Raw genomic sequence first — 27,616 nt, forward strand, 5'->3', positions numbered from 1 at the left:
CTCACCCTTTCACCAAGCAGTGTTGTCACCTGTCTCCTGGGAGATCCTGGAGGCGGGGTGGGGGTGTGGGGGCGAAGATGGGGTCTGGCCGCAGCCCACTGAGGTCCTGCGCCTGGTAATCTTCCACCCAGGAGACTCTCTTCTCCCTGAACCTCTGCCATTTCTGCCCCCAACTGTAAGATTAAGAATAGTTTTGTTCTGGGATTTCCCTGGTGGTCCAGTGATTAGGACTCCAAGCTCTCATTGCCAAGGGCCCAGGTTCAATCACTGGTCAGGGAACTAAGATCCCACAAGCCTCCTAGCGTGGCCAAAAAAAAAAAAAAGAAGAAGAAGAAAGAAAGACTAGTCCTGTCCTGTGACCAACGCAGAATGGCCAACACTTGAGTCTCTGCTCTGATTTTTTGAGGAGCTGGAAAGAAGTTGTCACTGCTGCCTTCTCTCCCTCTGTGCCCTGCAGGCCTCTGTGCCCTGGATCATGGCTCGGGGGGCACTTCATGGGTGATGGCCCAGGACCCTGTGCTTGGCAAGTACCTGCTTTGTTTACACATCTGCACCTCTCTGCAGGCAGGGCTGTGTCTGTATGGGTGCCCCAGCACCCCAGGGGTCTTGGCCGAGTGACCACACAGTAACATCTGGCTGCTGGATGTGTGTTGAAGCACAGCCTTGAATGCAAAGAAACCCAACATCCTCTTTCATCAGGAGAAAGCAGATCAAAACTACCAGGGGAGCCACTTCACACCCACTGTGTGTAATGTGAATCAAAAGGATAATGACAGGTGTGGGCAAGGAGTGGCAGAGTCTGTGTCACACCCAGGTAGGAAGGTGCCTGGTGCAGCCAGTCCGGCAGGTCCATAAAAGGTTGAACATAAAGCTACCAGGCAACCTCAGTTCTGTCTCTGGGTATGTGCCCGAGGGAAAAGACAGCACATATCCACACAAAAACATGCACAGAAAAGTTTATAGCAGCATTATTGACTATTAATGATAGTCAACAGATGGAAATAGCCAGATGTCCACCAACAGACGAATGGATAAACAAAATGTGGTCCCTCCTCAGGATGGAGTACAATTCAGGCATAAGAAGGAATAAATCCCTGACCCCTGACACAGCGTGGATGAACCTGGGGAGCATGATGCTCAGTGAGAAGCCAGTCACGAGAGGATGAGTGGTTAGACTCCACCCACAGGACAGGTTCAGCCTGGCAGATCCATAAAGACAGGAAGTGGAGGGGGAAGGGGAGAGACTGCATCATAGTTAAGGGGTTTCTTTCTTTCTTCAACTGCAATCTCTGTGGTTCAGTGGAAACCTACTCAGAAACTCTCTGATAACCCTGAGAATCCAATCTCTACTGGAGAAATGGGACCTGTCATTCTCTATCTAGCACCTACACGCCTTAAGAAGGGGTCAAATTCTTGGTTCTGCCTTTGTGGAACACAAATTTATTAATATGGAAATGAGAATCACTCAACAAAAACTCATTTTGTTAAGGATATTAAATCCCAGGAACTAGGTTCAGGGGAAAAATTCTCTAATGAAGCTGATCTCGCAAATCTACAACAGGAGAGTATTCAAGTGTGCTGTGAAGCAGCAGAAACTAGACGATGCTTCACTGGTGCAAAGACAGGCTGAGGAAGAAAACAGAGTCTGGTTAAGAAGTACACAGGGCTTCCCTGGTTGCTCAGTGGTAAGGAATCTACCTGCAATGCAGGAGACCTAGGTTCGACCCCTGGGTCAGGGAGATCCCCTGGAGAAGGGAATGGCTATCTACTCCAGTATTCTTGCCTGGACAATTCCATTGACAGAGGAGCCTGGTGGGCTACAATCCATGGGGTCACAAAGAGTTGGATGACTGAGCGACTAACACTTTCACTCACAAGAAGCACACAATGGAATCAAAGACACAGACCACAAGAGCAGCAGCTAAACATAAAACAACACTTTAAATCAGAAAGCTAGGATTTTAGCTCTGAGAGATGAGAACATTGGTGTGACCGATGTGACCCCGCCACTAAGGCTGAAGAAGCCAAAGCTGAGAGGTTCTATAAAGACCTGCAAAAGACCTTCTAGAACTAACACCAAAAAAAGATGTCCTTTTTATCATAGGGACTGGAATGCAAAAGTAGGAAATCAAGAGATACCTGGAGTGACAGGCAAGTTTGGCCTTGGAGTACAAAATGAAGCAGGGCAAAGGCTAGGAGAGTTTTGCCAAGACAACTCACTGGTCATAGCAAACACCCTCTTCCAACACAAGAGATGACTCTACACATGGACATCACCAGTTGGTCAATACTGAAATCAAATTGATTATATTCTTTGCAGCCAAAGATGGAGAAGCTCTATAGAGTCAGCAAAAACAAGACCAGGAGCTGACTGTGGCTCAGATCATGAACTCCTTATTGCCAAATTCAGACTTAAATTGAAGAAAGTAAGGAAAACCACTAGGCCATTCAGATATGATCTAAATCAAATCCCTTACAGTTATACAGTGGAAATGACAAATAGATTCAAGGGATTAGATCTTGAGGGATTAGTGCCTGAGGAACTATGGACGGAGGTTCATAACATTGTATAGAAGGCAGTGATCAAAACCATCCCCAAGAAGAAGAAATGCAAAAAGGCAAAATGGTTGTCTGAGGAAGTCTTACAAATAGCTGAGAAAAGAAGACAAGCAAAAGGCAAAGGAGAAAGGGAAAGATATATCCATCTGAATGCAGAGTTCCAAAGAATAGCAAGGAGAGATAAGAAAGCCTTCCCCAGTGATCAGTGCAAAGACACAGAGGAAGACAATAGAATAGAAGGACTAGAGACCTCTTCAAGAAAATCAGAGATTCCAAGGGAACATTTCATGCAAAGATGGGCTCAATACAGGACAGAAATGGTATGGACCTAACAGAAGCAGAAGATATTAAGGAGAGGTGGCAAGAATACACAGAAGAACTGTACAAAAAAGAGCTTCATGACCCAGATAATCACGATGGTGTGATCACTCATCTAGAGCCAGACATCCTGGAATGTGAAGTCAAGTGGGCCTTAGAAATCATCACTACGAACAAAGCTAGTGGAGGTGATGGAATTCCAGTTGAGCTATTTCAAATCCTGAAAGATAATGCTGTGAAAGTGCTGCACTCAGTATGCCAGCAAATTTGGAAAACTCAGCCATGGCCACAGGACTGGAAAAGGTCAGTTTTCATTCCAATCCCAAAGAAAGGCATTGCCAAAGAATGTTCAAACTACCACACAATTGTACTCATCTCACACACTAGTAAAGTGATGTTCAAAATTCTCCAAGCCAGGCTTCAACAGCATGTGAACCAAGAACTTCCAGATGTTCAAGCTGGATTTAGAAAAGGGAGGGAACCAGAGATCAAGTTGCTAACATCTTCTAGATCATAGAACAAGCAAGAAAATTTCAGGTAAACATCTACTTCTACTTCATTGATTACACTAAAGCCTTTGACTGTGTGGATCACAACAAACTGGAAAAGTCTTCAAGAGATGGTAATACCAGACCACCTGACCTGCCTCTTGAGAAATATGTATGCAGGTCTAGAAGCAACAGTTAGAACCAGACATGGAACAACAGACTGGTTCCATATTTAGAAAGGAATACATCAAGGCTGTATATTGTCACCCTGCTTATTTAACTTATATGCAGAGTACATCATGCGAAATGCCAAACTGGATGAAGCACAAGCTGGAATCAAGATTGCCAGGAGAAATATCAATAACCTCAGATATGCAGATGACACCACCCTTATGCCAGGAAGCAAAGAGGAACTAAAGAGCCTCTTGATGAAACTGAAAGAGGAGAGTGAAAAAGCTGGCTTAAAACTTAACATTCAAAAAAAGATGATCATAGCAGCTGGTCCCATCACTTCATGGCAAATAGATGGGGAAACAAAGGAAACAGTGACAGACTTTATTTTCTTGGGCTCCAAAATCACTGCAGATGGTGACTGCAGCCTTGAAATTAAAAGATGCTTACTCCTTGGAAGAAAAGTTATGACTAACCTAGACCTCATATTAAAAAGCAGAGACATTACTTTGCCGACAAAGGTCCATAGAGTCAAAACTATGGTTTTTCCATTAGTCATGTATGGATGTGAGCATTGGACCACAAAGAAAGCTGAGCGCTGAAGAATTGATGCTTTTGAACTGCGGTGTTGGGGAAGACTCTTGAGAGTCCCTTGGACTGCAAGGAGATCAAGCCAGTCAATCCTAAAGGAAATCAGTCCTGAATATGCATTGGAAGGACTGATGTTGAAGCTGAAGCTCCAGTACTTTGGCCATGTGATGCAAAGAACTGACTCACTGGAAAAGATCCTGATGCTGGAAAAGACTGAAGGCAGAAGAGGGGGACGACAGAGGATGAGATGGTTGGATGGCATCACCAACTGGATGGACATGAGTTTGAGCAAGATCAGGGAGTTGGTGATGGACAGGGAAGCCTGGCGTGCTGCAGTCCATTGTGTTGAAAAGAGTCAGACACTACTGAGCGACTGAACGAACTGAACTGAATGTAAGAGGAAGTTCTATCCTCTGAAGCATGAATGCCAGAGGAAGCGGCCAGAGGCCCCTCTGAGTCCATGTGAATGGCTTATTTCTAAGGCCTTCGATCTAAGATGCTGCTGATTTTAAGATGCACCATTATTGCTAGAAAGGAAGAAATGCTGCCAATTAGCTGTGCTGTTTTTTATGTTATATTCATTAAAAGAGCTCTTTTATAGTTATTGATGCTGGGTGATGGATACATGGAGTTCACTGCTACGATCTCTACTCTTGTGTATGTTTGAAATTCTCACTTAAAAATTCTGTAAGAAAAGAAGAGTTCTTTCAGGGTACTTATTTGAATATACAGATTTTTTAAAACTTCCTATTTTATACTGGCATATAGCGATTAACAATGTGATAGTTTCAGGTGAACAGTGAAGAGACTCAGCTATACATATACCTGTTCTCCCCCAAACTCCCTTCCCATCCAGGCTGCCACATAACATCAAGCAGAGTTTCATGTGCCATATAAAAGGTCCTTGTTGGTTATCCATTTTAAATATATCAATGGATACACAGATTTTGAGCATAGATTTTTTTTTTTGCTTCCTTTTATTGGCTGTTGCAATATCTCATAATTTTAAATATTTTTTAAAAAATATTTCCTTTATTTATTTTGCTGTGCCAGGTCTTAGTTGCGCCATGTGGGATCTAGTTCCCTGACAAAGGATTGAACCCAGGCCTTATGCATTGGGAGTGTAGAGTCTTAGCCATTAGACCACCAGGGAAATCCCTTAACTTCTATTTGTACTGCAACATAAGCACTATTTTTTAACCCACTAATTTTTTATTATACAATTCTGGCCCCATTTATAGCAAGTGCCTTTCCCAGAAGCAATTAACCTGAATCATGAAGACTTCCTGTGTACGTTGTGAATTTTGAAACAGTGGTTCTCAGAGCTGGCTGTACAAACGAGCCACGCCAGGAGGCTGCCTAGACTCGGCCCTGTAACAATTCTCAGCAACCTGAAAAAAAAAAAAAAAAAAAAGCCTTCCAGGGGTTTTTTGTGCGAACAAGTGAAACTTGCAGAATGAAGAGACTTATGAAAACAGAAAAGGGGAAGTGGCTTAAGCCTCCCACAGGTAGAAAGGGTCTTCATCTTCTCAAACTTGGACCAAGATCAATGTCCTACTGCCGGTTGTTTAGAAGTTGAAACAAGATAGATTTTTGAAAGATTCTTTCTTTTGCCTGCTCAAAACACACTTCGATTTCTCCTCCAGGCCTCGCGCTGACCCTTGGGGCGGCGACAGGACCCGGTCTACGCGGCCACTCGCTACAGAACAGGCGGAGCCGGGCCGCGTGAGCCCGTGGCCCGGAAGCGTCTTTGCCAGGCAACTGTTTCGTAACCTGGCCGACCCCTGACTTCGCCCGGGTCCCGCCCCACCTTGCCGGCTTTCTGGCTCGCACTAGGACCCCGCGGAGACGGCCCCGCGGCCTGGTATGGGCGGGGCTACGCATTGTGACGTCAGTCAGAGGCGGGGCCCGCTGCGCGGACGGACAGACTGACAGAGGACAGACTGCGGGGATCCGGCCGCAGGGGTGAGGCGGGAGGGGTCCGCGGAGCACGTGGACGCGGGTGCCGCGCCGAGTCTGCCCGGCCTGCGGCTGGGGTGCGGGGCGGCCCCGGCGGCGCGTGCACCTGGGCCGGGCCGCCCTCTCCTGGCCCTCTGAGCCCCAGGCTGTGCGACTCCCACCCCGGGAACCGAGCGCCCACCCCGACGGCAAGTCCCCCCGCCGGCCGCAGGCTGGCGGCCGGCGCCTCGGCTCTCCCACGGAGCGCGGGGTGCGCGCCCGAGGAGGGGTCGTGCCGCCCGCGCGAGCCGGCGGTGCGCCCTGGGCGCGTCCTGGGCCTCGGGCCATGCGCGGGGCGCGGCTCCTCTGGGCGAGGCGGCCCGGCTGAGTCCTTACTTCTTTTCCTCTCTCCAGGCCCGCGGCGGAGGATGGTCCCGGGCGGCGGCGGCACGTGGGGGTGACAGCGCGCGCCGGGAGCCCGGGAGCGCGGAGGGCGCGCGGGCCGGGTGGACGTCAGTCAGCCGGCGGGCCGCCGGGCGAGCGGCATGGAAGCGGAAGGCTTGGGCTGGCTTCTGGTCCCGCTGCACCAGCTGGTTTCCTGGGGCGCAGCTGGTGCCATGGTCTTCGGAGGCGTGGTGCCATACATCCCGCAGTACCGGGACATCCGGCGGACTCAGAACGCCGAGGGCTTCTCCACCTACGTGTGTCTGGTGCTCCTGGTGGCCAATATCTTACGGATACTCTTCTGGTAGGTGGGGTGCCCCGCGCAGATGGCCTTCTCTTGTCTGCGTGAGGCCAGTGGGTGGAAGTGTCTGTACTCTCTGGGAAGGAGCTGTGAAACGATGAGACTGTTTCCCAGGGGAAATGGTAGGAATGGAGAGAATCTCGCATAGTCTCAGATCTGCGTTTTCATTTCGTGTGGCTCTACCTTCACAAGACACCCAGGGCCTTCTCTGTGGGGCTGCGTCTAGGACTGGGTCCCCGCCTTCAGGCATTTGCGTGCCATCTGGGGGCAGTGGAGAGAAAAGGAAGGGAGTTCATGAACACCAGTGACCGAGGGCGGGCTGCAGGAAGAACAAGGCACTGGCCCAGTGAAAGCTGTCAGGAGGGGCGTCTGAGCTGGACAGGAAGCAGTGCTCCCGGCGTCTGCCTTGAAGGGGCCGCCTTTCCTGCCTTCTCTGTTGTGTGTGGGGTTTTATGTTGGTTTTTTTTAAAGAGTAAGTCAACTTTCTGGCTAGTATTTAAGGGACTGTCTCTTCTTGCTCCTCCCAGTCAGGTTGCTCTGGCATTTGCGTTCTGGTAAGGAGTAGGGTGTTACTTTAACAGCTGTTGAAGCCAGATGTAACTGGGAAGGTACATTTTCAGAGGAAATGAGAAGAGGTCTCGCAGCCTCCTGATTTGGGGAAAACCTGGGACTGTCCTTCCTGCGGGAGAGTCCCAGGCCCTCTGTCAGCGCAGACGGTAAGGGCGCGTAGTACCAACCTGGCGTCCGAGTGCTGCTTCTGGCTCCTGTTGACTTTCGGGTCACTGTTGGAGAAATCAAGCTTTCCTTCTAATTAATTTTAAGTCAGCCTTACTGAGGTAGGATTTACATTAAAGAAAAGCGCAATCTCACGTGTGTAGTTTGATGAGTTTTGGCCGGTCATCAGGGTGTGAGTCCCCGGAGTCCAGAAATTCTCAGCTCCTTCACCTTCTGGACCACCTGGCCCTAGGCAGCCCTTGGGCACTCTCACTGTGTTTTTGCTCAGTGTGGGGTTTTAAAATGTGAGATGGTGAGTGACCCCTTCTTCCAGAAGAATTTGTCAGACCGTGAGCCCTGCCTTTGGGCCATCTACTTCTGAAGGAGGGGTCAGAGGTCACTTATCTTTTAACTTGTTTGGCATCTGTTGAAAAACTGCACTTTGAAGACTCTTCCTTTCTGCTTGGCTGAGGGCAGCACTCTCTCACTGCAGCAAGATGCCCCCCTTCCCTCTCTCAGCTGCTTGCCGCTGGGTCTGAGGGACACAGAAGCAGGGCCCCGGACCGCTGTCACGCTGGCGCTCCAGCCCAGGCTCAGCCCAGCCAAGGTCCCCCAGCTTGGGAGCCGCACCTCCTTTAGACAGGGGCGGGTCTCCTTCAAACAGAGGAGGATTGAGCTGCCTCAACTGGCCTGTGTCGCTTCAGGGGTTCAATGGCTGCCCTGTGAACACATAGGATTGCCTTCAGCCAGGATCCCAGAAGTCTGTGAGATCCTATGGGAAGAAGGGAGGGCTGGCAAGGGGCACTGGTCTCTGCTCCAGCGTCCCTTTCACCTGGGAATGTGCTTTCCCTGTACTTCACACCTGGTAGTACTTTGTAGTTCGTGTGGTTAAGCTCAGCAGACAGGCTAGGCTTCACCTACAACTTGTAATGAGTGTGCGCGTCTCTGCCCACCTGGTCCCAAGGTCCCTCTGCTCTGAGGGACCTTGCCTGTCACCCATTTGTTTCCTTTCTCTGGAGCCTCCAAAGCGCCTACTCCTGGGTCCTCTCCAGGCTTCATAGGTTAACAGAGTCCCCTCCAGGCTTCATAGGTTAGCAGCCCATTTCATTTAACAGGTTTCTGAGGGTTTCCCATGAGCCAGACCCTGGGTGGATGCTGTAGGGTTAAAACTTTAGCAGCAATGCTGTGTGGAACATACAGACACACATACATGGGTTCTGGGTGGTGCCGAGGGACAGAGCTCAGGCCGGGGGCTCCAGGTGGGACGGAGCCAGGTCAGTGTAAGAACAGTGGTGGACATAGAGGAAGCGAAGAGTGTAGTTCCCTAGAGCTTGCCGGGAAGGCAGTCCTAGAAACTCTTATCTGCCTGGGAAGCCCCTGGGAAATTTCTAGCATGCGGCATGTGAGTGGCTCTGCAAGCCTGTTGGAGGCTGACCAAGCTACATAAATCCCAGGTTTCTGAAAGTCACGAGACTCTAATGCTTTCATTCTTATGATTCTTTCCATCCTTTTGCAGAACCAGCATTCAGCAGATCATGCACATTGCTGATGGACAGGACTTGGCATTTGTGTTGTCAGAAGCCAGGAGGACTGAGTGATTTTTGCAGAGAAGGGAGGGAGAGACCCAGGGCACAGGGATGGTACTGCAGGGCCTCTGACCCAGGGCCTGATTTATCTGGGAGCTAGTTCTCCAGCCACACCCCTGTCTGATCAGAGAGATTGTAACACTGTACCAGAGGTGTGGGGACATTGTATTGGAGATGTAGTAAAATTGTATCCAAGACTCCTGGACACTGTATCAGAGGGGTAGTGGCGAGCTGCTACTTAGGCAGCAGGCGTCCTGGTGGGAGCAGGAAATAGATACCCAGCTTCTCTTCCACTTGAGCTTTTCTCTGGGGCTTTGAAGGCGCATCAGAGGTGTTCCTGGTGGAAACTTTTCTCAAGCTCTGTGAAACTTTGCACGTTTCCTGCAGTGTGTCTCCCTGGGAATGACAGGTGTGTGCTGCACCCTGGGGGGATGTGCTTGGACCAGCTCCCCTGAGCCGGGCTCTCCCATCATCTGCATGAGAGGCTGTGCCAACTTCAATGTCAAGGCAGGAGGGGAGAAAGGGCTCTCTGACAATGTGCCAGCACGGACTGTAAGAGTTAAAGGGAGAAGTTTAACCCACCTGATGAGTACAACATAGGGTCTATTTTAATGAGCTTTTAAAAACTACTAATGATGTTGAACGTTGTTTATTTGTTTTGTCACTTGTATATCTTTTGTGGGAAGTTGAGCTTTTTGAGATTTTGTGTCTTGTTTAGCTTGTCTTCACCCTAAAAGCAGTTAAATATTCACCTCTGCCACCACACTTACTTCACTATAAATCTCTCTCTTTACTGTAAATATTGAATTCACCTAGATTTGATTTTTTGGTGTGTGGTATAAGGTGAAGCACAAACCTTCATCTTTTCCCCAGTTTTTCTAGTCACTCATTGTTTCTGTTGAACAATTAAAAAAAATGGAAGTGGCATTTATTATACAATGGCCCAAATCCCACGTCTTCAGTCTTGTAACTAAATAGAAGTGTTTACTGTGATGCCCACCTGCTCCAGTGCCCCCAGCCTGATACAGACCCTTCTATGTCTCCTCTTCTGGATTATCTATGGGTCTGTCAGCCCCTGGGGTCAGCTAGGTAACCAGTGGGGGCTAGTTCCTAGAATTGGCTAGAAATGTCCTCAAACGGCCATAGGGCTTGAAGGTCTGCACTTCACGGAAGAGACAAAGCCCAGAGGTGGCGGGTCACAGCACAAGGGCCAGGGCAGCGTGGTGGCCAGAGCAGCCTGTGCAGAAGCACGTGTGTGGCCGCAGCAGCGGCAGCTCTCAGTGACCACCTCCTTGAAGGGATGGGTGTGAGGGAAGGGCCGAGGAGGTGGGCCACTGTCTGCCTGTCGCCTGGTTTCAGGGTCAGGTGGAGGGCCATCCAGGGCCTCCCGACTCTGACAGTTGGTACCAGCTCAGGTTTGGGAAACTGCTCCCAGTGGACTCTGCCCCAGAACAGCCAAGTAAGACTGGGGCCTGGGCTTGCAGGGCGCTGTGTCCAGGCCTCACCTTGGGGTGACGGGTTTGCAGGCTTGCAGTGGGCTGGATCGAATGTCCCAGCCCCCTGGTTCTGGTGGCCACATTTGAGACCCCCAGCTGATATGGGGAGGGCAGTGCTGTGATCACCCCTTGGGGACTGGGGTCTTCTAATGGGCCCACTGGTGCTGGTCACTGGACTGTGGCTCTGGCCTTCAGGAATTTTTGGCCTAGGTGGTAAAATGCTCAACACAAAAGTCAGCAGGAAGGCCTGGGGTCCTATAGCTGGGCGGGCTGGGGCTGGGAGAAGAGGGGGACATGGGGCTTCAGTGGGGTCTGCCAGGCCTGCATCCATGCCCTCGCTGACTTCACCTCTTCCCATGTGAGGGGTAGGGGCCTGGTGCCCTGCTCTGCTCACACTTCGGACTATGCTGGCCTGGCTGGCCCCTTTCTTCAGGCAGGGGGCGGGGCTGCTCTTGGTCCCAACCCTAGGATGCACCTTCCTGGGGAGGCAGGTGATCTGGAGCCTGGGCGTCTCACTGGCGGCAGCAGCGTCTCTGCAGGAGGGTGACGGATGCCTGGCTGGGCTTTTGGGGGGTGGGCAGTGTGCAGGAGGCCCGCTCACAGTCAGTCCGAGGCCTTGGGAAGGCCCCAGCGATTCCTAGGGAGGGGTATGCGGCATGTCTCACTCCTGCACGTGATCCCAGGCATTTGTGGAGACCCGGGTATGGCTGTCCAGGACTGGTCCGGGCCCTCCCACCCCGGCGCTGTCTGACCAGCACACGGCGCTCTGCCTGGTGCCTCCCTGATGCCACGGCGTGTTCCCCCACAGGTTCGGGAGGCGCTTCGAGTCACCACTGCTCTGGCAGAGCGTCGTCATGATCCTGACCATGCTGCTCATGCTGAAGCTCTGCACCGAGGTCCGCGTGGCCAATGAGCTGAACCTGAAACGCCGGGTCTTTTCAGGTGGGTAACCGGCAGCTTCGGGGAGAAAGCCCAGTGACTCCAGGAGAGGCACTCAGCCGGAGCTCCTGGGGAGAGACTGGGCTGCCCAGGCAGTCGCGGTCTCACCAAGTGGCACTGGCGTCTGTCACGGCAGCCGTGTTCTCCATCAGTGACTGACTCGACAACATGTCCATGGAGCTGGGACTTGGGCAAGTGATCAGCTCTCCTTAACGTGCCCTTGGCTGTGGCCGTGGTCACACTGGACCCTCATCGGGCAGGAGGTGGTGCTGCTGGTCTGTTTCTGGCTTGACCAGGCCGGAGGCAGACCTTCCCTGCGGAGGCAGTTTATCTCTGAACTTGTGTGTGGCTTGTGCTCTTAACACAGCCTCTCCGTTTTTGTCTTCCTCCTGAGTCAATTGGGATCAGTTATGTACCTTGTTAAACATTCACCCGGCGTCATGCTCTGTGGGCTTTGGATGGGCACACAGGGTCCATGAGTTCAGGTTGGCGAATCCCACACTCAACCCACGTGCATTTTTTGGCAGCTTAGAAAATGGAAGATACTGCTCCTGATTTTGCCTTTTCCTTTGACAGTGGTCGTTCCAAGCAGATGTTCTGTGTTTGACCAAGTGGGCTGGTGGGCTTCTCTCTGCAGGGGGTTCAGTGCTGCACTTCTTTGTCTAATGACTGAATCTAAGACAGTTCTCGCTTTGAGTCCGTCTGAGGCTGTGTGTGCACAGTCTTAGTTGCTGCTTAGGGAAGCGTATTCTCCGGAGTTTGTTTAGTTCTGGGACTCCTGTGGACTGTGCTCCTGCCCTGCTCGTCTTCTTTTTCCTGATGGTTATTTTCTTTCACTTTGAGTGAATCATTTCCTCTTGTGTAGCTTCTGCTTTTAGTGTGAGTCTGTGTAGAAAATGGGTCGGCCTCCAGCTCCAGTGAGTAGCCTGGACCGCTGAGTGTCACTTAGGCTGTAAAGGTGATCAGCACTGCCTGTTTCTGCTGCTTCTCCCCATCAGCACTGTCCTCCCCGCTGTGACTTGGGAACTCACCCGAGGTGGTGCTGACCGTGCTGCTGCTGGTGCCCAGGAAGCAGGGCTCCTGTATCGCGGATTCCTCACTAGGGAGGAGCTGCAGCTTAGTTTCCTCTGAGACAAGGGCATCTGTGATATGTGCCCCTTGAACCTCGCCTGTAAGGGGTGCAGGATCTCATGGCCAACCGCGGAGTGGGCCATGTGCGTGGTCAGCGCATCCGTCCTCACCGGGTGGGGGAAGGCCTGGGGAGACATTGGTGCCCTGGAGGCTCAGCTCCCTGAGCCTCGGGTTCTGCAGCAGTGACCTTGTTAGAAGCCATGTGGGCCATGATGACAGCAGGCGCAGGGCCCCCGCATCGCGCAGTGAACTCAGAATTTAACACCTAATGGCAGCTCGCGGGCGTTGGCCGGTGTGCTAGCGGGCGCCCTCGGCTCTGGGGAAGGGGAGGGCTGTGGCTCCTGACCCCTGGACCCAGCGCAGCCTCAGGGAGGGTCGTCTCCTCACCTTTGCCCACACCAGCTAAGAGTTTGAGAATTCAGTACTCAAATCCAGGGTGATTTACATATTTTTGTGTCCACTGTTTAAGAGATACTTAAGTCTCTGTGTCCTCCTAGGGAAGCCTTTAATGAGTGTGTGGGTTTATTTCATCTCATCTGCCAGAAGCAGGCTGTGAAAACACCAAGTGGTTTGGGTTGGGAAGCTCTGCAGCCCATGGGCCTCTGTCCTGTGCTTTCCCCACCCCCTTGGCCCCCTCCATCTGGCAGGTGGCCAGCTTCCGCTTCCGGAATGTGTCAGCTAGGGCTGTGAGGGTGCCTCCGGCCCCAGGAGGCAGACTTCCAGGGGAACTGACCATGCACGTTAAAATAACTCAGGAGGAGAGTCTGAGGAGCCCAACTTCAGCTGTAGGATGGTCAGGCAGCCTGCAAAAAAGCTTGAATGTTTTCCAGCCATCTTTTATAAAAGTTTTCAGTTCTGAAGGTCACCCATTCAAGTTGAAAGTTACAATTAAAGAAACATTAGTGGTATTAAGGAGAAAAAGCAGGTTACTTAGAAAAATATCTAATTTGTTATCTGATGAGTGGACACCTGCTCAGTAGACATTTTGGGGGAGACAGGACACAACACGAAAGTCTCCATCCCACTGCCCAGAGGCCACTGTTTGGAACATTGTGGTGTTTTTCCCCAAGTTTTTCTTTTTCAGTCTCCAACATCACAAGATTGGGATCAGTTTCAAAATTAAGATCAAATGTTTTAAAACCTCTCATTCACAGAAGCTTTTCAGTGCCCTTGTGTGTAGTGGAGGCAGGACCTAGAGGGGTGGGTTCCCCTTTCAGGATGTCCAAGATGGGGCGGCATGCACGGAGGCCACGTGTTTCAGGGAGAAATCGGCTGGAGATGCTAATATAAACCTGCTGTTTAATGTGAACCGGGAGTGGAGGGTGGCGTCTGTCTTGACAGTGCTGTGTTTTCCTTTTTCACTGTTTATTGTGGAGAATTTCAAACATGCAGAAGTGGGAGAGCAGCATCTGGTGCTCTGTGTGGGGCCGTGACAGCCTCCGACCATTTTCCAGAGCCCGTGCACATCCTCTTCCTGCAGTTTCTGAAGCAAATCCTCGATACAGGCCATTTGTAGATGGTCTATAGCGTGTCTCTAAAAGATGACTTTAAGAAAACATGACACAATATCATCATTTCATGAGAAGTCAGCTCTTCCTTATTATCAAACCACCGTCTGTGTGAGTTTCCAACCGTCTCTTGTGTTTCCTAAGTGTTTGGCCAGGTTGTTTCCTTAGATCAAGATCTGGTTATGGGCCACACACTGTGATTGGTTGGTGTCTTCTTGTTGTTGTAATTTGTCTTCTTAATCTATATGGGGGTGCATGCTCAGTCCCTTCAGTCATGACTGACTCTTTGTGACCTCGTGGACGGTAACCCGCCAGGCTCCTCTGTCCATGGGATTCTCCAGGCCAGGATACTGGAGTGGGTTGCCATGCCCTCCTCCAGGGGATCTTCCCGACCTAGGGATCGAACCCCTGTCTCTTATATCTCCTGCATCGGCAGGTGGGTTCTTTACCACTAGTGCCACCTGGGAAGCCCTTTTAATCTATAGTTCTCCCTAAATCCCCTTTGTCCTTGGAACCTGTCTGTTGTTTATTCTACGTTGTACACTTCATGCCAAGCACGGGGTCAGTGGACCGGCAGCAGCACTTGGAGGGTCAGGGCTGCAGAATCTGCACAGAATCAGGCTGCTGAACCAGGGCTGTGTGGGCTGCCCTGTGAAGAACATTCTGCAAGGTGATTTGATCCAGGTCCACCCTTTCGATTCTGCAGGACTGTTGTGCTCTTCCTCCAGGAGGCACTCCTGGCAGCTGGCCTCTCTGGAGGGTGGCCACAGGGGCCCAGGGCCCAGACCCGACAGTCTGTCCCGGCCGCCCAGCACCCCACTCTATTGTCCCTGCCCCTCTAGAGGTACTTCCCCGTGGATGCTGCTCAGCATTTCAACAGTTTGATTTATAAAGGAGAGGCAGGTGAATGTTCACTTGTTGTTCAGTCACTAAGTCAGGTCCGACTCTGCGACCCCACGGACTGCAGCATGACAGGCCCTCCTGTCCTTCACTACCTCCCAGAGTTTGCTCAAAATCACGTCCATTGAGTCGGTGATGCCATTCAACCATCTCATCCTCTGTCGTCCCCTTCTCCTGCCCTCAGTCTTTCCCAGCATCAGGGTCTTTTCTAACAAATTGGCTCTTCGCATCAGGTGGCCAAGTATTGGAGGTTCAGCATCAGTCCTTCCAATTCAGGGGTGATTTCCATATTTCTCTTTATTTACTTTTCAAAATCAGTTCCCAGCGCCTTGCAGTGGTGAGTGTGTTTGTTTTACTTTACCCCATGATTCACGTGACAGAAGTCCCCTGCCCCGTGGCCAGCTGCCCACCTCAGACCCTCTGCTGCTGGCTCTTGCCCCTGGCATGGTGGTCCCCTGGACCGAGGACCTTGCTGTGACAAGATGCCCTGAGCTCGCTGTCCAGTTTCCTGCCCCAGACCTGGCCTTGAAGGCCCCAGTCTGGGCCCCTGGGACGGCTGTTGGATTGGGGTTCTTCGGGGCCCCAGTGGGTGGGGCAGGGAAGTTTCCAGGAGGCGGAGTGCCGTTCTCAGCTTGCTTGCCGCTCAGCTCCTGGCGGGTGCCATCTTGAGGTCGTGCCAACAGCGAGGCTGCTGAGTTGTTTAAATAGGGTCCTCAGGGTCACACGTCCCTCCTGCCAGATGCCTTGTGTCGTGCAGTCGCTAGAAACAGTGAGTGCCTCCCAGTGAGTGGGCCACCAGCCGGATACCTGAGTGAATTCAGTTGACATTTGCCCCAAGTCTCAGCACTCTGGTGGAACTGGCTGGGAGGTAGAGGGGGATGGGCTGACTGCGGAAGAGGACAGGGATCCTTGTGAGCTGATGAAAGCCCTAGAGTTCTGTAGTAGTGGTGGTGGCAGGACTCTAGGAATGTTCTAAACACACTCGAAGTGTGAATTTTTTATGGTATGTAGTTATAGCTTCGTCCAGCTGGAAGAAAATGTTGGGTGGGGAGAATCGCGTACCATCCCGAGAATGAAAGCTGAGGATCCCCCTTCCCAGGAGGATGCTTATCCACAGACTCTTCTGCATTTTCAGGGGCTCCTTTGTGTCCTTGGACCTCAGGGTACAATCCTGCCTCAGTCCAGCTCACTGCCCGGTGCTGACCTAGGGTCTTCTGTTCCTGTGTTGCTGGACCACCATGAATACACCTCCTCGTGGGCCCTGGGCCCCCTACGTCTCTGCTGCAGCCGTTGTCCACCTCCACCCCCTCCCACACATAGCCCCCACGTCGTCTCTCCAAGGCGCCCCCAGCAGTGAGTCTCAAACTATGTTGAGGACCAGAGTGCCCCGGGGCATTTGCAGAGCTGCCTCTTGTCTGTCAAGCACCGTCCGGTCCTCTGGCCACCCCAGGGCTGACTGTCCTGTCTCAGCCCTGCTGAAACTTCTGCTTTGTCGTCTCTGGCTCCTGTCTCTGTGGCTGCTCGACAAGTGGGCCCCAAATTTGGGGACAGGAAAGGACATTTTCACCCCAGACTCTGCAGTTTGGGCCGTTTGCTCTCTCACTGTCTCTTGCCTCTGCCTGTCCTCCCCGTGTCTTCCTCTGGTTCTGGATCTCTCTCTCTCTTTGCCTCTCCCACCCTCTCTCCCTCTCTCTCTGTTTCTCTCTTAACTCCTCACTCGTGTGTCTACATGGTGCTGGCTGTCAGCTGGACCTCAGCTGGGCTCTGCTGGAACGCTCCCACGTGGGCTCCTCATGAGAACTGGCCTTCCTCACGCTGTGGAGCCGTGTTTCATCGGGAGTGCCTGGGAAGAACCGGGTGGACACTGCATCTTTTTAAAGATCTAGTCTTGGAAATCACACAGCGTTGCTTCTGCCGACCTGCACCTCAGGCCCACCCTGAGTCAAGGGGGCAGGGGCCCTCCTCCTAGTGGGGGGCGCAGGCTCTGAGGGCAGTGTGGTCTGGAAGCATTGCAGTCATTTCTGAAGCTTGGTGCCTGGTGTGTCTTCAGTACAGATCTTGGGGGCACGTGATCACAAAACATTGCCAGTGTCTCTTGGCTTCAGAGCGCCCTTTCCTCCATCTGTCCTACATGAAGGTGTTTTTCTAAACCGTAGATCTGATCATGTTGCTTTCCAGCCAAAAAGCCTCAGGTCGCTTGACGTTGTGCACAGGATGTGACCTTCCCACCCAGCTTGCTGCTGGCCGCCCTGACCAGAGTGTGTGTCTGGCTGACCCCAAGCCCTCCACCTGGCCATGCCCGATGGTTCTGCTGGGCAGGTGTGAAGCTCTGCTTGTCAGCTCAGCGGGATCAAGCCGGGAGAGAGAAGGGCACCTTTGCGCCCAAGCCCATAAGTGGCTGAGTGGAACGCCCTGTCCTGTAGCCTACCCCCCTTCCCTCTTTTGGTTCTTTGATCTTTAGAGGAGGTGCCCATTAATGGTGAACTTGGTCTAAATCAAAGACAGAAGCAAAAATCTGGGAGAATCGGACCAACTCTGGGGACTCAGAACCCAGAAGGTGCAGAAAGGGGTGTTGGAAGGGAGGAGGGGTAAGAAGAGGAGACAGTGGTTCCTGTTGGTTTATGAACCACCCCCTACATCCCCCCAGCTCTTCCCTGAGCAGTATCAGCTGTCCCCGGGTCTAGGCAGAAAGGCTGGTATTTGCTTCTAGCTGATTACTTGAAAATTTTCCAGTTTGGGGTAGTTTCCATTGCCTAGTGCAGACCCATGACCTTTGCTCCTGCCTTTGCTTCTGACCTTGGTGCCTGACCGCCATCCTCAGCTCCACTTGCAGGTGGAAACCCCCGGAGGAGCTCTGGTGGTCTTCAGGGCCTCTGGTCAGTCCGTTGTTGTCCTGGGGTGGCCCAGTCTAGGGAAGTCTCAGGTGGGGCGGGAGTGGGTGGGAAGGCAAGGTGGCTGGCAGTGGTCCTTCCTGGGCCACCGCTGGGGGCAGCTGCCAGCCCTGTTCCCTGACTTGATGTGATGTCCAAGGGCGAGCAGGTTCACATGCTGAACTAGATGTCTGCTCACAGTGGGTGTTGTGTTAAGTGCCCTCGGGAAACAGCTTTGTTCTGAAGAGTCTGGACCCTGGGACAGCTTGCAGCCAGGGTTTGTGTCCAGATGAGTTTCTGGGGGAAAGTGGAAGTAGGGTCTGCTGTATCTCGTCAGCACCTCCGACCCTAGAAATTGAGTGAGATTTGGTGGCGTGTCCTTTTCCCCCCTGTCCCGGGGACTTATTTTGAAAGAGGACAGGTTTGGAGAAAAATAGTTCACAAAGTGGATTTCCTAACGCACAGAAACCAAAAGCTTGTCTTCTGTTCCAATTATTTATTTTTTTTAAAGAAATGCAACAAGGACTTACCAGTGTTAAAACCGGTCTGTTTTTGTCTCTTCTTCCTTTCTGTTTTCTCTCTTTTTCTCTTTTTAAATGTAGCTGCAGATAATAAAGATGGAGAAGTCAGAGTCCCCCCCGGGCAGTCCTTTCTGGGTATGTACCACGCAGCATGCGCCACCCCTGGAGCACCGGGGCCGCTCCCTGCTCTAGCTCTGTCTGTCTCTGTCTCCACTCCCACCGGTGCCGCATCCTCTCCTTGCATGGGCATCACCCACCCCGTGTGGCTGCGTCTCCAGCCAGCTAACTAACACAGCCTGCTGTTTTCAAGCATGAAGTAACCACTAGAAACCTACCCATTTTCTGTGTGTGTTAATGGGGGAAGGATGCAGAGAGGTAAAAAGAAAGACGTGATCTGAACACAAGTTTTGGAATTCTGTTTGTTAAGCTTACTCCAAAGTATTTTATTCTTTTTGATTCTATGGTAAATGGAGTTGTTTTCTTAATTTTCACTTAGGATTGTTCCTTGTTACTTTCTAGAAATAGAATTGATTCTCACATATCAATCTTGGGACCTGCAGCTTTGCTGAACTCATTCATTCTAATAGCTTTTTAATGGATAGTTGAGGATTTTCTATATGCAAGATTATGTCATCCGCAGATAGAGAGTTTTACTCCTTCTCCAATCTGGAAACTTTTTATTTCTTTTCTTGACTAATTACTGTGGCCAGAAGTAGGAGAGTAGATGTGCTTGTCTGGTTACTGGTCATAGTGAGAGAGCATTTCCTTCTTGATATTGAGTATGGTGTTGGCTACAGATTTTATAAAGAAGCCCTATATTAGGTTAAGCAAGTGCCCTTCTATTCTGAGTTTGTTTTCATCGTGAGAAGATATTTGAGTTTGTCAAATGCCTTTTGTGTCTGTTGAGGTGATCATGTGGTTTTTGTCATTCATTCTACTAATTACAGTACATTATGTTGATGGAGTTTTGTATGTTGAACCAACCTTGCATTCTTGGGATGAATCTAATCTGATCATGATTTATAATCATTTTTATAAGTTACTAGATTTTGTTTGCTAGTATTAGGTTGCTTGGGTTCCGTTTTTCCCCCCTTCTTCATATGATAGTTGATTTTAGTATCAGAACAGGACTGGTCTTATGAAATAAGTTGGAAATGGGAAGCGTTCCTTCCTCTTCTATTTTTTAAAAGAATTTGTGAATAATTGCTATTAATTATTTATTAATTAAAAGTGTTTTAATTGAAATGTTTGACAGGTAAATTAAAGGTACATGTTGACACATTTATATACTGTGATATAATAGCCAAGTAGTGGTAGTGAATACCTCTATCACATTACATCTTCACCATTTTTTTTAATGGTTGGATGATCACTTTTAGTCTTCTGGAAAGTCTGATGGTTGGTTGATCACTTTTCATCTCCTGGCAAGTCTGCTGGTTGGATGATCACTTTGAGTCTCCTGGCAAGTCTGCTGGTTACGACTGTACTCGCTGTACAGTGCAACAGATCCGGGGGCTTCTTCAGCAGTTGCTTCAGGTTTATCAGTTCTTTTGCGTGTTTGGTGGGATCAGACAGTGAAACCAATCTGGGCTTATGCTTTCTGTGGAAAGTTTAAAAGGACTAATTCAGTCTTTACTTGTAAATCTGTTCTTACTTTCTGTTTCTTCCTGAGTTAGTTTCAAGAGAAATTCTTTCTTGGAATTTGTCCAATTAATCTGTTATTTGTTGGCATATATTGTTTTTATAATCTTTTTTATTTCTATAAAGTTAGTGGTAATGATCTCTCTTTAACTCTTGACATTAGTAACTCGAGTCTCCTCTCTCTCTCCGTCTTGTTTTGTTTCTTGCAGCTAAAGGTTCGTGCATTTAATTGATTTTTTTCAAAGAGCCAACTTTTGGTTTTGTTGATATTTCTCTATTGTTTTCTAGTCCCTAGTTTATTTCCACTTTAGTGTTTATTATCTCTTTCCTTCTGCTTGCTTTGGGTTTAGTTTTTTTTTTTTTTTTAGTTTGTTAAGCTGTAAGGTTAATTAATGGATTTGAGATATTCCTTCTTTTTTATTGACATATAGTTGATCTTCTTTTTTAACATAACTTTTATAACCATCATTTCTTTGTAAGTAATGCAGTCACTGCATCCTGTAAGTTTTGGTATGTTTTCATTGGCCTTAAAATGTTTTTACATTTCTTTCAGGATTTCTTCTTTAACTCATTTGTTACTTACGAGTGTGTTAATTTCCACATATATTAATGAATCCCCCAAATTTCCTTCTATTATTGACTTCTAGGAGTTTCCCAGGTGGCACTAGTGATAAAGAACATACCTGCCAATGAAGGAGACCTAAGAGATGCCAGTTTGGTCCCTGGGTTGGGAAGATCCCCTGGAGAAGAGCGTGGCAACCCACTGCAGTATTCTTGCCTGGAGAATCCCATGGACAGAGGAGCCTGGCGGGCTATAGTTCATAGAGTTGCAAAGGGCTGGACACAGCTGAAACGACCCAGCCTGCATGTATAGCATACGTGCATTGATTTCTAATTTAAACCATTGTAGTTGGAGAAAATATTTTGTTATCATTCCAGTCATTTTAAATTGAGGCTTGTTTGATGGCTTGGCCAATGGTCTCTCCTGGAGAGCGTTCCATGTGCGCTTGTGAATGATGTGTGTTCTCCTCATCAGGTTGGGTGGAGGAGCGTCTGGTTAGGTTTCGTAGTGTTGTCAGCTCTCCTCTTTCCTTAGTCCTCTGTCTGGTTGTTACGTCAGTTACTAGAAATGTGTATTGAAATCTCCAACTACCTTATTTGTTTCTTTCTTCACCTCTGTCAGTTTTTGCTTTTTATATCTGGGGCACTGTTGTTAGGTGTGTATGTGTATAGTTTTATCTTAATGATAGAATGGCCCTTTTATCATTATAAAATTTTCATTTCCAGTGATCGTTTTGTTTTAAAGTCTGTTTTTTTTTTGATAGTAGTAATGCCACTGTAGATCTCCCGTGATTGCCGTTTGTATGGCATATCTTTTTCTATTGTGCTTTTGACTTATTTTTTATATCTTTGAATCTAAAGTATGTCTCCTGTAGAAAGTATACGCTGCTGCTGCTGCTAAGTCGCTTCAGTCGTGTCCGACTCTCTGCGACCTCATAGACGGCAGCCCACCAGGCTCCCCCGTCCCTGGGATTCTCCAGGCAAGAACACTGGAGTGGGTTGCCATTGCCTTCTCCATAGAAAGCATATAATGGATCTTTAAAAAAATTCATTCTGGCTGTTCTGGCGTTTGATTAGATTGTTTACTTCACTCACATTTCATGTCACTGTGTTTGAATTTACACTCGTCATTTCACTTTCTGCTTTGTGTCCTCCCATCTATCCTAACCTCCACTGGTTCCTTCTTTATTACTTTCTTTTGTATTAAGTGAACACTTTTAGTGTAATATTTTAATTCCTTTAGTAAGCCTCAAATATATATATATATATATATATATAATAGTATACTACATTGTATCACGTTACGTTATTTGCTTGGTGTTTGACTCGAACACCAAAGCTTATGATGTGCATCTTACCAAAATCTACTTTAAATTTATACTAACTTGATTTTTTAATCAATTAAAAGAGAAGAAATATGCACTTTTACTGCCTTTTACCTACATGATCACTATTACCTATACTTTCTGTTTTTCTCAAGTGGTTTATAATTACTGCCTGAGGTCCTTTCTTTCAGAATGAATAATTTATTTTTAGTATTCCCTATAAGATGGGTCTGCTAACAAGAAATTCTCCCAGATCTTTTTTATCTGGAAATGTCTTTGTTTTGCCCTTTTTAAAAAATGTTTTGCGGAATTCCCTGGTGGTCCAGTGGTTAGGGCTCTGCTCTCACGGCCTAGGGCCTGGAGCCTGGGTTCAGTCCTCAATCAAGGAATTAAGATCCCATAAGCTGTATGGCCAGCAAAAAAAGTGTTTTGCTGAATGTAAGAATTTTGGTTGACAGGGTTGGTTGGTTTGCTTGTTTTGGCTGCATCTCGAGTGTGTTTTTCATTTTCTCTTGCTAATTGCTCTTTCAGCCATGCCATATGACTTACGGGATCCTGGTTCCCCGATCAGGGAGTGAACCTGAGCCCTCGGCAGTGAGAGTGTGGAGTCTCCCACTGGACTGCCAGGGACGTCCTTCTCTCGCTGATTTCAAGGGTTCTCCTTTGGCATTCAGCAGGTTGACTGTGATACGTGAGGGTGTGGATCCCTTTGCGTTATCCTTTTTGGAATTTGTTAAGCTGCTTGGGTGTGTAGACTGATATTTTCATCATATCTGGGCGTTTTTAGTCATCATGCCTCTGGCTGTTTTCCTCTCCTTTCTCCCCTCCTCTCCTCCCAGGCGCACGTCACATACTTGTGCACTGACTGCTGTCCCTTGTGTCTCTGAGGTCTTGTTCAGTTTTTGGAATTCTGTCTTCTCATTCTCACCGCATGATCTTTATCGACCTGCCCTCAAGTTTGCTGGTTCTTCTGCCAGCTCAGCTCTGCTGTCGTGCACCGAGATTGTGTCTTTTGACCTCAGTTTCTGGACTTTGCAATTCCAGAATTTTCATTTGGTTTTTAGTCATTTCTGCCTCTCTATTGGTATTCTCTATTTGATAAGACACTGTCAGTGTACTTCCTTTAATTCTGTTTTACAAAACATTCATTTATTTGTGGCCGCGCAGGTTCTTCGTTGCTGTGTGCGGGCTTCACACTGCGGTGGCTTGTCTAGTTGTGAAGCGCAGACTCAGTAGCTGTGGTGTGCCAGCTTAGTTGCTTTGTGGCATGTGGGATCTTCCCTGATCAGGGATCGAACCCGTGTCCTATGCATTGGCAGGCCAGTTCTTATCCACTGAACCACCAGGGAAGCCTTTCCTTCTATTCTTTATGTGTGGTTTCCTTTAATGTTTTTTTAATGGAACGTTTACGGACTGCTTTGAAGTCTTTTCTGCCAAGCCTAATGGTTCTTCTGTCTCTTAAAAAGTAGTTTCCTTTTTTTTCTTCTCTGTATGGGCCACTTGCCATACTTTGTTGAAAACTGGCTCTTTTAGGTAAAATACTGTAGCAACTCCAGACACCGACCCCACTGTGCTTGGGGGCTTGTTTGCTTGTCTCTGTGTTTAGTGACCTGGCCTAAGGGTGCCAGGAGCGGACCTTGACTCTCCTTTGTCCCCCTGTTAAGCTTCTGGGGAGTGGTGGGGTCTGAGACTCTGACCAGTAGTTGCTTGCTCTGTTGATTTTGACAGCAGCCTAAGGCACGTGGGGACCCACCCCGTCCCCGCTGCTGGGGTTCCTGCCCCCGGGCTCGCGCCACTGTGTCTGCGGTCGTTCGCGCGCGTTCCCAGGAGCGGCAGGGCGGGCTGGCCACACGGGGGCGCGCGGGCCACGCGGCCTGGATCGAGGGTCCCTTGCGCGGAGCCGGGTGTCCGCAGGTAACTGGGTCTCGGCCTGATGGGCGGGGCGGGCGCGAGGATGGGGGCGGCTGCGGCCCGGGGCGGCCATACCCCGCTGGAGACGGGAGGCGTGCGGGTCTGACGCACAGCCTGCCCCGCGGCAGCAACCAGGCCTCCGCATCCGCCCCGCCGCTGGCCGGGCCAGGCGCCCAGGTCAGAGGTCCGGCCCACGCCGACCCGAGACCCTTTCTCTTTGCCATGTGTCCTCACGATCTGAGAGCCTGAAGCTGTCCACTGAGACTGGCCAGGGGGTTGTGATTTTTTAGAAGTCGGCTCTGCGGAGCTGCGCTTTCCTGCAGCACAGCCCACGTAGGGGAGCCCTCCGGACCATCCCTGGGGGAACAGGGGCCCAGTCCAGCCGCGCGCGCATCCTCAGTGGATCCTGGGCCTAGGGCAGGTCACCGTCGCTGACCCGGGGCACCCGCTCATTCGTGGTCCTGGTTTTCTCTGGGGAGGAAAGCGGCAGGCCGACTGCAGCATCCCCAGGTGGCCGCGTGGCTAGAGCTGCTGCTGGAATCGCTCTGATCCAGGGCAGGAAGGGCGGCCACCCTCTCTCCAGGCCGCTGCTTGCTCCAGCATCATCGGTGGCCGGTCTATACCCTTTGAGACCAAATCTCTTACATAGTCGTTTGGAGCATAAAAATACAATTCGATAGGAAATCAAGTCCTTCTTGCCACTAGGACGCAAACTCCTGGTGCAGATTCTTCAGATAGCAAATGGCTTAACTCAGAAGTGATTGGACTGAGCAGGGAAGGAATGGCTTTGTGGATCCAGGGAGCCTCAGACCTTCTGTCAGCCAGGTGGGGATTTTTCCACGTTTACATAATTGCGAAGCTTCAGGGATGTGCTGGTCACCACCAGGCATCTTTAGCAGCAGCTCAGGGGCAGGCGAGCTGGGTGGATTGGAGGCCCTGTGCTGATTGACTGGCCCCCACACCTGGGGCCTTCTTTCAGGTCTGAGTGCCTTGCCATCCAGACTTGCCCTTTGGGCCCACTGACTGGAAAACACATCCGGGAGAAAGCACATCCCGCTTGAGCTGGGGGCTTGCCAGGGGAGTGAGGAGGGGAGGTGATTTCTACTAACACCTCAGCTCTCGCGGGCATCCTCCTGTCAGCGCTCTGCCTGCGTCCCTGTTCTCCGAGCACCATCCGCTCATGCACAGAGTGGGACCCAGCGGCCCAGGAGGAAGGTGTCACCTGAGTGGCTCTGTTTCAGGAGTAGGGTGCCAGCCCGCCCCCGTGCCTGGTCTAGAATCAGTTTTGAGAGGGAGTGCAGACCATTCTTCTTTCTTAGCTTATTTTAAAAATTATTAATAAAACAATCTTTGACGTAGGAATCCCTAAAGAAGTACAAGAAATGCTTGATTCTTCTGATTACAGATCAGCGATCTATGCATTTTACTAAGCGTCTTCCGTGCTCTTCTAACTTTTTCTGACTGAGCTCTGAAAGTCTGACTTCATGCTTTCTATCCAGGGTTATCCTCAGCTGACATTTTTCTTTATGTAATTGCCTGCTTTTTTCTCCTTGCTGCTTGTTTTAACTCACCACAACGCATCAGTTACAGTTAATGGGTAGAAGGGTCATTAAATGTATTTTAAATTGTCCAGGATTCAAATAACAGCACCTCAAACTTAAAGTTTGAAAGAACTATTTTTATCTTCAGTATTAGAGAATATATTCTCTAAAGTGAATATGTATGTCTGTATACAATTTGAAAGTGTACCGTTCATTGGTTTTTAGTACATTCACAGCGTTGTGCAGTGACCACCACCATCTCATTACAGAACATTTCCATCAGCCCAAAACAGACCCCACACCACCCAGTTGCCTTACCCCAAGCCCTGGTAACCACTGATCTGTTTTCTGTCTCTGTTTTGCTTATTCTGGACACGTCATGTGAGGGAATAATACAGACTTTTGTGTCTGAATTCTTTAACTGAGCATGTATTTTCAGGATTCATCCCGGTTGTAGCCTGTGTTAGTACTTCATTCCTTTTCAAGGCTGAGTAATATTCCACTGTGTGGCTGGACCACATTTTGTTTATCCATGTGTCCAGTGATGGACATTTGGGTTGTTTCTACCTTTTGGCTTGTTGTGAGTAGTCCAGTTGTGAATAATCATGGGAAGTTTTCACGTGAACAAGAGGGTTTTCAGTTCTTTGGGGGCATTTACATAGGAATAGAGTTGCTGGGCTTGTGGTAACTCCATGTTTCATCATTTGAGGAACTGCTGGACTGCATTTTAAAGTGGCGGCTCCATTTTACATTCCTATCAGCTGTGTATGTAGTTCCCAGTTTCTCCACATCCTCATCAAGACTTTCTATTGTCCTTTTCACTTTTGCCATCATAGTAACTGTGGAGTGATATCTCATTATGGTTTTGACTTGAGTTCCTTACAATTCGTGAGCATCTTTTCATGTGCTTGTTGGCTATTTGTGTGTCTTTAGAGGAATGTTTATTTGGGTCCTTATCATTTTTTAATTGGGTTGTTTGTCTTATTGTTGTAAATCATATATATTCAAAAGGAATATTTACTTCTTCTCTCCCGGGAGTTGTAAGTGGTGCTTGTTTGTAGACTGTCAGGCTTTGGTGTCCTGCAGAGCCTCTCTTGGTCCTGTCCTCTCCGAGGGACGGGGGCATGTGTGTCTTCCCTGCAGCAGCACTCATGCTTCCTCCCCCAGCCTCTCTGTAGCGGCCGTGGTTGGATGACTCAGGTTCTCAGGAGCCCTTGGGTGTGGCCCCCCAGGGTTGCCTGGTCCTTGGCCCGTGCACTGAGGATGTGTTGAGAGCATGTCCCTTGGGGGCATCCTTACCTACCTGCAAGTCCGGGAGGCAGAGAGGTGGACGGGCTCCAGCAGTGTTCCCTCCCGGCTCTATGACCTGGAGGAAGCCCGTCCGGGGGCTCTGTCGCGGGGTGTGGAGGCCCTCAAGGATGCTAGTGGCGGCCACTGCCCCGGGCTGTGACAGGGCAGGGTTGGGATGCTGGCAGTTCCCTTGTGTGAGGACACGGGGCCCGTCCTTGCACCTGAGGGAGCCCAAGTGGCAGAGATGGTCAGGGGGACCCGGGAGGGCCTTAACCAGGAAGCTGGCCCCTTCTTTGCCCCAGAGAACTGGCAGATAAAGCCACGCCAGGTCTCATCCAGCCCACGTGCAGCTCTGAGACTCAGCCATGAGGGTGGGCTTCCCGAGATGAGGGGCCTGTCCCCCTGCCATTGCTCTTCAGGCCCCTCTGAGCTCCCTGTCCACTCAAGCACCTCTGTTTCCTTTTAGCAGCTTTACTGAGGTCTGATCAGCATGCAATGAGCACATCAAAGTGTGGAGCTCTGGTCAGTTTGGTCCTGGGTACAGCCTTCGCCCAGACCAAGACAGTGAACATGCTGGTCACCCCACAGTTTTCCTCTTTGTGACCCCCCCACCTCCCCCGAATACTAATCTGCTTTCCGTCACCATTCATTTGCATTTACTAGAATTTGACACGTTTACTGGAATTTCACCAGAATTTGGAACCATCCAGTACATACTGTTTTGTCTGGTTTCTTTCACCGAGCATAATTGTTTTGAAATTTGTCCAGGGTGTAGAGTGTATCAACAGTTGGTTCCTCTTTATTGTTGAGTTATATGGTTATATTACAAGTTTTCTGTTTATTAACTGGTTGATGGATATTTGGATCATTTC

General features: G+C 49.7%; 1 protein-coding gene and 1 long non-coding RNA gene across 3 annotated transcripts in view; one reads left to right on the forward strand and one right to left on the reverse strand.

The window, feature by feature from the left end:
- LOC108633785 lies at positions 20-6,503 on the reverse strand. Its single transcript, XR_001917149.1, has 3 exons — positions 6,462-6,503; positions 5,396-5,518; positions 20-173 (listed from the first exon to the last, which is right to left on the reverse strand). It is a non-coding gene; the product is annotated as an uncharacterized LOC108633785 (long non-coding RNA).
- Positions 6,580-27,616, forward strand: part of PQLC1 (PQ loop repeat containing 1) — a 41,568-nt gene continuing 20,531 nt past the window's right edge. Inside the window, exons 1-3 of one of the 2 annotated variants that reach the window (XM_018039390.1) lie at positions 6,580-6,813; positions 11,415-11,548; positions 18,557-18,610. In XM_018039390.1, coding sequence (XP_017894879.1) covers positions 6,611-6,813; positions 11,415-11,548; positions 18,557-18,610 — 391 coding nt within the window. In that variant the 5' untranslated portion in view covers positions 6,580-6,610. The remainder of the gene's footprint in view (positions 6,814-11,414; positions 11,549-18,556; positions 18,611-27,616) is intronic. The other variant, XM_018039391.1, reaches the window with a different exon arrangement.

The sequence above is a fragment of the Capra hircus genome, chromosome 24, assembly GCF_001704415.2.
Source record: "Capra hircus breed San Clemente chromosome 24, ASM170441v1, whole genome shotgun sequence".
NCBI classification, from domain to species: domain Eukaryota; kingdom Metazoa; phylum Chordata; class Mammalia; order Artiodactyla; family Bovidae; genus Capra; species Capra hircus.